The following is a 10,016-nucleotide window of genomic DNA, read 5'->3' as shown; positions in this document are numbered from 1 at the left end:
TTAAGGCTATCCTCAATCAGAGTATTCTGGAGAAAGGCAAAGCATCAGTTGTCTCAAATGTGTGGGCTATATGACATTAACATCTGGATATTTGGAAACTTCCAGAAAGCGTCTGACTGAATATTTCATTTTTCATCCACATCATTTGGGGTTACATTCTTAGGCTGTGATCAATTGTGAATGGGTGGTGAGAGAATGAATGGGTGCTGACCTACAAATAATGAAATCTAATTCAAATGGATAAGAATTAATGTGTTTTAAAGAGATTGAAGACAAGGTTTAAGGAGAACTGAGAAGTTTCATTTTCAAAGGCAGCAGGTCCTTTATGTTACATTCATGGATTTTAACCCATTTGCACCTGAAGCTTAGGATGTATTCTCCCAGGTTGTTTATTCTCCATTGGCCTCTGTAATAGCTGAGAGTAGAGCAGAGAAGACCACCTGTTGCAAACCTTGTGATCTCATTCCGTTGGAGAACAGACATTTTTTTCCTCCCTGGTTTTCCTTCACAAGTCACACTTTAAAGCAACAACAGTGATGATAAGCTTAGAGGAGAGCTCAGCTGTCCTTTCAGGCTTGCCTGGGGGGGTAGAGTAGGAAGCTACAGTACAATCACAAAAGAAGTTCCTGTCTTTAATTTTGAGTTTTTTAAGCTTCACATTCAGAGCACAAGTATGGTTATTGTCCTCTGGTTCTGTTCAAAAAGCTGTTTTCTAATGCGTTTAAAAGCAACTGAAGGTCTTTCTTCTGTTGGGAGCATGGATATTAGGTGTTCAGCTCAGGTTTGGCAGTAAAGTGGGAAAATAGCACTGGGTTACTTTTCCTACTGACTGCCCATGACAGTTGCAATTACTGTCCATTGTTCATAGGTGGCTAGAAAGTGGGGAGGACACAATAGTGCCTTGCCCTCTGGGGGTAAATGAATTTGACTTAAAGGCTCTTGGGGGGTCAGGCACGAAGATTATGTAGTGCCCAGGAATGTAGTTTTCATGCCACTTCAGAAGAGGTTAGACAAGAACAATGGCTTAGTTGTTTCGGCAGCTATTTTTTATGAGGCAAATAAACGTGTAAATCTTATGTAGTCGCACAGTGTTTTTGGTTGGGGGAAGGAAGGATATGTGTAAATTTTTTTCTTACATCTGAAAATATGAACTTATTGAGTCTAATAAGATAAACTATTAATGATAGTTTAAAATGATGTATTTGAATAGATCCTCTGTATGTGTTCTAAGATGATCTTTACATATGTTTCTAGGATATTTACAGCCTTTATAATATTTATGAGGTCTTCTTGTGGATTGAAACTTTTCTCCATATACTTGGTCAGTTTTCATTTAACATTAAATTAGTTCTAGGAAATGTGTGAGTGAGTGAGTGAGTGAGTGAGTGAGTGAGTGAGTGAGTGTTTTTCATTTAACATTAAATTAGTTCTAGGAAATGTGTGAGTGAGTGAGTGAGTGAGTGAGTGTGGGGGGTACCCTTTCTTGATATTTAAGACTATAGCCAAATGAGGACTGAGCTCAGTTCTTAAGTGCTGGTTTTAAGTTGCTATCAGCAAGTTACTTTCAGGGGCATTTGGATAACTATTAGAATCACAGGTTGGAAAAGTTTAGAGAACTGTTTCTTACTATTACTATTTAAAAAGTAATAACAATAAACTTTTCAAAATAGGAGAAATAAGTAGCATTTGATTTGGATACTTTAGCTATCAGTAAATAGTTGTCATACCCACTTAAAGTCAATTTCATTTTTCAAAAAGTAGTGTGAGTTAGTAAAGGTCACCCATTTCTAAGAGCATAAAATTATTTCTCATGTTAGATTATTTTGCCTGTTAGAATTCATACCATTTTATGCTCTGGTACTTTGAAAATGTGAAGTAATTAGGTTTTAAAGTTACATTAGAAACAATCCTCTAACAAGCACATAAAAAGGACTAAATCCAGTTTTACAGAACAGAACAGTTTGACTAAAATCTCTGCCAACAGTAGTCAATATATGCTATAAACTTATTAGCTGCTTAAAGGAATTATTGGCTTTTTCTTTTCTAATCAGCCATGTAGTGTAACTGGCCGGTTTATAGAGTCTTTTACCTTCTCTATAGAAGAAGCACTAAGTAATGGTGGTATTAAATGTGAAGAAATATCTCTGATAGTCTCGTACTTATTGAGAAGAGGGAAAAACATTGCCTGCTCTCCAGTTGGCATCCAGTAGTGTCACACACTGAGCTAGCAAGAAATTCCATTACACTGAAGGTCACTGCATTGGCACTTCACCTGAGGACAGTATCTGGGGGATCCATGGTGGCTTTGACTAATCTAAACAGATCATTTGCTTGTCAACAAAGTAATTGCAAAATTTGTATCTTGCTGACTTAGTATTTATTTGTAGAATCATAACACAAATATCTGCATGCAGAATTCTCCCAATTATTTCTATCTTGGTAAGGTTATAAAAACAGGGCACTGTTTGAGAAGTTCTCTGTCCAGGTCACTTACAAAAGTCTAGATCAGTTTCTCTACCTGCCTTGTTTGAAGAATTTTTTAGACCGGGTTTGTTTCTCCTTGGTCTTCCTGATGGACCCTTCTGACCCTGGTCACATTGTATTGATTTAGGCCTGCAAAGTGTTGAATCTGGTGTTAAGGAAAATACCAACTGCATTTGACATTAAAAAAAAAAAAATTGGCACTTTATGAAGGCTATAATTTTGTTATTTCTAGAAGATGGGCCATAAAGGCAAGCACCAAACACCTCTATACTGCCAATAATAGATTCAAGGAAATAATCCATTCAGCAACACTGTAGCCTTTCGGAGCTCATGAATTAGACATGTGCTGTGTAGACTCAGCATGTGGATTAAAATAGATAATCTCTTAGGTGACGTAAAATTTTGTGATAAAACATATGTAGATTCATTCAGTGTGTGGCTTGAAAGAGATAATTCTGTTTAAATAACATTTGATGATTTGAAAACAAGTAGGCTTGAAATAGAAATCAGATCCCGGGTAAAAAAATCTAGTAAGGGATCCTTGGAGTTTTGTAAATTTAAAACATTAAAAATTCAGCATTTCAATATGTAAGGGTTTGTATCACTTTGAAAATTGTTTTAAACCCATTCTTTTAAAATTTAGTAACTATTTAAGAATCATATGGTTTGCTAATAGTAACCTTGTGACTATTACATTGCACATTAATCTAAAATACGTATGTCTGCACATTTTTATAAAGGGGTTGGAAATGTTGATTATTTTCTGAGAGAACTGTTGGATCTGGAACTTGTTCAATATGAGAGTCAGCCATAAGGAAGGTATATAACATGTAGTCATTTACTTCTAAATAAAGTAAATGTTTAATGTTTTTAATCTACTAAGCTTGTTTTATAGTTCCTCTGTAGTTGCTTATGAGTAATGTTTTCACTTTTTGTAAAAACTACTTCGTGAGAACTAAAGAAAGACTGCTGGTGCACAGAATATAAGTTTTCAAAATAAGTTTGGCAATGTCTATAAAAGCAAAAAGTGACTACATTTTCTATAAACCAGTGACTTATTCCGTCTCAGGATGCCAGCACTATCTAGATCATTGGATAATGCAAATAACCTAAAACCTTTTCCTGTTTTATACTAACATTTACTAGAGAAGCATGGTGTAGCCAGAGCAATTTGGTGGCCCGAGGCCCTGATTTTTCCAAGGACTTGTGTAAGTCAGGTTACGTCTTTTAGTTTTTTTCCTGATCTGCTCATTTTAAAACAATCACAGATTACTATTTATTGCATGCCACTCTGAACATCTTTCTTACAAAATTATTATGACAACATCATTTTATTCTGATTTTACATATGAAGAATTGAGACTTGGAGAGATTATCTAAAACCGCATGCTTAAGTTGTGGCAGAGTCAAGATTTGAATGTACTTCTGCCTGGCTTCGAAACCTGTGATTTTTACATGATGCTTGCTAGTCTGTCCAATAAAATTGGACTAAGTAATCTCTAAAATCTTTTAATACTTGAAAACACGTCCAAACCCATCACACCTAGATGAAGAACCCCTCTAATTTGCACCTACGATACACTGTGTTTAAATTTGTCCCTAGCACACTAACACCCTTCTATATTGTTGGAGTGAAATGAAAGTCTTCCTTCTGTAAATTACCTAATTTACCACTGGCCTAAAGTTTGGAACCCAGTACATATTTGAATGACAAATGAAAAATGCTGTATTGTGAGATGGCTATTATTGACTAAATTTGCTACAAATGCAGCAAATTTAATGTGATTGTTTAAAAAAAATAATTTTTATATTTTAAGCACGATACGTCAGTGTATGGAATAGTCCTGGGAAAAGTTTCTATAATTACAAATCTCCATTAAAAAGTAAAAGTTCATAATAAAATATGTTGTATTTTATTAACATATTTTTATGTTATACTTTTATTTATTTATTTATTTATTTGGGTTATGAATATTCATGAGATACAAAGCTGATTGGCACCCCTTGTGCCCAAGATGTGAAGGCCAGATCCATACTGGCAATGTGCCCATTACCACAAATTGCGATTTTACCCTATGTCCCCACCCAAATATCCCCAACCTCCTGCCCCTTCCCCTATACCCCCCAACTCCACTTTGTATCCCAAGCTATGTTCTCTCCCTCTGCAAATCCAGTGCACCACTGTGAGAACCATACTTTTTAAAAAGGTAGCAAAAATGACCCTTGATTTTACTACAGAGATTATGGTACACACATCTTTCATAATGTCCCAGAAACAAAACATCCAGCAATGGAGCAACAATGGTAAAGATTGTAGCTGTTCGTCAAGTGTTTCATTTCACTCTAATGGATGTCACCCTTAAAATTGAAAGCTTTCTATAGTAGACATACTTAAATCTATGCCAAGACCTACCTTTTAGGGTATTAAAGGAAAAACGACACTATTTTTTCAAAAGAAATGATAAATATCTAGAAAAAAGGTAAGAATACTTACAGTATTAGCATTGTATAAGAAGATATCAATTAATTTATACTCAGCCATCTAATAAACTATAGTATTCCTAATATAATTTTAATGGATTTCAAATTCTGAGGAATATCTATATTTCAGTAAAAAATTATGTAGCTAAATTTTATCAAAGTCTGATTAAATTCTTTCTTAATAAAAAACCAATTTATAGATGTTTGCAGTTTGGATAACCTAGCATTTATTCCTTTGAAGACCAAGATTAATGCTATTTCCATTCGTCCGTTTTGATGAGAGGTCTGTGTTTTCCCTATTGTTGGATAAGAGTGCTGCTAAAAGAAGCTTTAGTTGTAACTTTAGAATAACTTGTTTGTTTGTCTTCATTATATTTTCAGTTTATTCCACAAATGCTGCTGTCTGTCTTAGCATGTTCTAGCTCTGGAAATGCAGTGGTAGCAAATACAGCGACAGATTCCTGCCCTCCTAGAGCTTATAGTAAAGTAGTAATTCTTTTATCATGCAGAATTTTTAAAGGTAACTCAATGAATGATTTTTAGATGCTTCAAGGGGAATACCAGTTGAAAGCAACAACATTTCCATTAAAAAGAAATTAAACAAAATAACCATTCTATTCAAATTGCAGCTCTGATAGTCTAAGAAACACAAATAATAAAACAAAAGGAAAATACTGGCAATGACTGTTGCTTTGGAAGAGAGAATTAAGTTTCTGGTAGTTTTTTGTGGGAAGAAACATAATCTCTAGTTTTCTTTGGGCTTTAAAATTGTAGGGCTTTTCCCTTCTTGAATGAGTTTACTTTTACCTTTCCTTGATTTGGTTCCCAGTGGTTTACACTGATTTTGATGATGTGATTTCAAGCCATATATCTATTTCATTTGGATAGACTAAAACAAGATTGGGAAAATATCTGCTTCCATATATTTTTTCTTATTATTTCAATGTATTTGAGATCATTCTTATTAATTTAAGTAATTCTGATGAGGGCTATCGTTCTGCATGGAATTTTGCAGTACCAGCTAATCAAGGACTTTTCTCTGTCCTTAAGTTTATTGATTTTATTCATTCAACAAGTGGTTATTAAGAATCAGCTAGGTGCAAGGCATTATTCTATAGATTCTGTGGATACAGTGCTGAACAAAACAAATTAGTATCCTATTATCATGTAGCTTATACTCTGCTGGGAAATACAAAAAATAAACTTACTCTACTGGGACATACAGTATAAAAATAACTGTCACTAAGACTATAACATGTAGTGCTAACTACTACTATGAACAGATTAAAACTGAGTGATGTGATAGAAATGAGGTGTGGCAATTTCTATAATTTCAGTGTTCAAGGAAGACCCTCTTAGGAGTTGGCCTTTAAGTTACTATCTGAAAACCTGATTGAATTTATTTATATATTATCTCTTCCATTTAAATTTATGCTCTATAAAGGCAGGTATTCTTTTATGGCTTACGCTTGTGATATCCCAATACTTGAAATAGTGTGAGGCAAACGGGAGGTGCTCTGTGCACATATGCTGAATGAATGAAGGAAAAAAGCCAGTCATGTGAAGTAGTTCTTGATTGCAGATGATTTTGCTTTACCAGGGGAAATTTGGCAATGTCTAGAGACATTTTTGGCTGTTATAACTACAGGTGGGTTGTCATACCTGCATCTAGTGGATCGAGGACAGAGGTACTACACAAGAGATCTCCCCGCAAAAATAATGGTCTGGCCCGAAATGTAAACTGTGCAGAGGTTAAGAGAAGTCTTCCCCTTCCTGAACTAAGGGAAGATTTTCCTGAAGGAAACAGTTGACGTGCAAAGACCCTATGGAGGGAGCAAGTTTACGTATTGGTAATAGAGGAGCTCAAGGAAGCATATTGGGAAAAAGAGAAAATAGGAAAAGATGATGCCTGGGAAGATAGCAAAGGCCACACCACTCAGGGCCTTGTAGGCATAGGAGTTTGGATTTTATTCCATGTGTGGTATAAAGCTATGAAATGGTTTTATACAGGGGTATGAAAGGATTTGACTTACTTTTCTAAGCAGGTCCCTCTGAATATTTGGAGTGTGGATTGTAGCAGGAGAAGTAGGTAGAATGGTTAGAAAACTATTGTGATAGTCAAAGCAAGAGAAAATAATGACCTGGATTAGAGGGTAATAGTGGAAATGAAGATACACGGACTGATTTATAATATGTTCTAAGGTTAATAAGATTTCCAAGGAATTATGTATTGGAAGATGAAGCAGACAAAAGAATGAAATAGAACACCTGGATTTTGTCCAAGCAATGTATGAATGGTGGTATCTTTTACTGAGACGGGGGTGACTGAAACTGGTTCCCTTCCATTGTGACTTCTGTAACATTGTATTAAGGAATGTTCTAACCTGTGCTGCTTCTATGGAACCTTCAGAACTATAAATGACTGCCATGCCTAAAGTTATTAGGCAAGAGGAAGAAATGAAACAGAATATTTTTGTCTCTTACTTCAGCAATTCTTCATTCCAAGGGGACTGAACCAGGACTAGCATAGTGTAAAACACACAATACTACAAGTAATGAAATCATAAAAATAAATAACTCTCAATAACATACACACACAATAAACTTACACCATAGCTATCTGAGTCCTACAGAAATAGTCCATACATATGTTATTATGCCTCCATAGTACTGTACACTTGTGTAACTCTAAAAAATCTGAATCTAGGTAAACAGAAGCTCTTTTTTTTTGAAGAGGCCTCTGAGGTTTTCCAAGGATCTAGTTAATATTGTTTTTGCTTTTTTAATGTCTATGATGTTCTGTGACTCTTACTAATTTCTCCAGTGTTTCACAGACTATTTATTGAGTCTTCTCTACCCTCTTGAGGATCATTACAAAGAAAATGATAATTTAGAGGTAAAACCATGGTGCTTACTTCTTCATATTAGTTTTGTACTTTTATAGGATGGGGACTATTTCTTTTACAGAAGCTTGATTCCCTTGGCTCACCTCTCTTAAGCCAAAACTAAAATCCCTATACAATTCATAAAAGATAAAACATCTTCCCTTTTCTCTTGACTATATGGCATGCCTAAACTTCAGAGTGGTTTAAAGAGAAGGGGCTTTATTCTTTCTGTCACTTGCTAAACAATATTAGATGTTTTGTTATATGTCAGGTAGGTAATGAAGATATAAAAGTCAATAATGTACAATTTTTGCTGTTAGAGCCACTCCTGACTTTGGGAGAAAAAAGTAAAAATAAGATAATACAATGTAATGACTAAGTACTGTAATAAAGACATGCAGCGCATGGATTCCCAAAGAAGGAAAAACTTTTATCAGTGGAAATCAGGAAAAGAGCCACACTGTCAAGATACATGAGTTAGAATGTAAAGAATGTATGTTTAGAGAGGGAATGTCATGGACAAGGCACTTATGAAGGATGACATTTGCAACAGCCTGGGGTGGGAGGGCTAATAGTAGAAAATTCAGTGTGGCTAACTTGCCATGAATAGAAAACAATCAAAATGTTTGCCTTTCTGATATTTTTAATGGGTAAATAGCCACATCACTTTTTACTGCCAAGTGAATATCTGAAAGAAGGTAGGTTATCTTTTTACATGTGTTGAACCTTATATGTGGACTAGTTCTCTATACAAAAGAGCCACTGTCATGGAAACATCACCCCCTTCTCATTTCTCTTTTCTTGTGTGTTTTATTGCCATATTGTTTTCAGGGACTCCTGAAAGCCTAGCTGAGAAAGAGAGGCAACTCATGGGTATGATCAATCAGCTGACCAGTCTGCGAGAGCAGCTATTGGCAGCGCATGATGAGCAGAAGAAACTGGCTGCATCTCAGATTGAGAAACAGCGCCAGCAAATGGAGCTGGCGAAGCAGCAACAGGAACAGGTGAGTAAGCACCAGGGACGTGATCAAAATCCTCAGACGTTACTTTGCCTGCTATTTATAGGCCATTGTCCTAGGCACACAAAGATGAATGAGTCCTTCCCCCCACCCCAATTAAGTAAATATAAAAGCAGAAAAATCAAAGCAAACACATAACTCCCCCCTCCCCCCAATCTTAAGAAGCTTATTTACTACTTTGGTGGTAAGTAACATAGAAGTAATCATAATCAGGATGTAGTTCTGACAAGTCGTGGGAGGAGAATGAAAAAAGATTCAGAGAGATTCAAGGGAACATTTCAAGTCAGGAACATTTTGAAAGAATTTATTAGACAGGTGACATTTGAGATAAACTTTGAAGAGTATGTAGAATTCAATAAATGAAGTGAATTTCTAATTAGGGGCAGGAAGTTCAGTTAGGAGCCTATTAATTTAAATTAAAAAATGTGAGACTCTAACCTAGGCAGGTTAGTGACGATGGAAAAACAGAAGAGAGGAATAAATAGGTGGAAGAGTTTGGCTAGTAGAATTTTTTGAGTGGGCAAGAGGGGGAGGAAAAGTGTTGAGCCTGAGTAATAGGGAGAATGAGAATGTCATCACCAGAAATAAGGAAAGTCAGGAGGAGGGAAAATTTGGAAAAGAAGGTGGTTTTATTATGTTGAATTAGAGCTGCTGACTGGTTGTCCAATTGGAGGTATGTTGCTTTGCGTTGCTTTTCCCCCCACGGATTTGTCACCCCGCTTGCCCTGGGTGATGGAGATGCAAAGGATTACTCAAAGCCGTCTCTACTGAGCAGAGAGAGGCCCCAAAGTGGTTAATCTCCCTCTAAAACCCTCAAGCAAAAGGGATCCCTTCCTTGGGAAATTAATGCTGAATTGGGGTTCTCTTCCTGCATTTATTTTCCAGACCAGGAAGTTACAGGAAGAGAACAAAGGTGGGGTTATAGTTTAACAACATAGGCTGGTAACTCTCAGTGAAACAAGCCAGATGACATTCCAATAAGACAATTAAGTGGTCTTATCAACACAAGCTTGACCTTAGCAAACATTCCTTCATATAGCAATTCTCAGTATCTTTACATAACAATCAGTAACTAGTCTGTCTTTCAGCCAGCAACCTGCTGTACCACAATCCTTATCTTGCAACAGAGACTTATAGCCTGAGGGAA

General features: G+C 35.9%; 1 protein-coding gene across 1 annotated transcript in view; it reads left to right on the top strand.

Moving 5' to 3' along the window:
* The window catches only part of LOC103600567 (transcription factor SOX-5-like), a gene marked incomplete at its 3' end in the record, with an annotated part of 203,597 nt that extends 194,724 nt beyond the window's left edge, over positions 1-8,873 (top strand). Inside the window, exon 5 of the mRNA XM_008584860.1 lies at positions 8,682-8,873. Within this exon, the coding sequence (XP_008583082.1) occupies positions 8,682-8,873 (192 nt within the window). The remainder of the gene's footprint in view (positions 1-8,681) is intronic.
* Positions 8,874-10,016: the final 1,143 nt, after the last annotated feature.

Source organism: Galeopterus variegatus, unplaced genomic scaffold (assembly GCF_000696425.1).
Source record: "Galeopterus variegatus unplaced genomic scaffold, G_variegatus-3.0.2 Scaffold3387, whole genome shotgun sequence".
Classification (NCBI taxonomy): Eukaryota; Metazoa; Chordata; class Mammalia; order Dermoptera; family Cynocephalidae; genus Galeopterus; species Galeopterus variegatus.
This window is presented reverse-complemented; position numbering and strand designations above follow the sequence as displayed.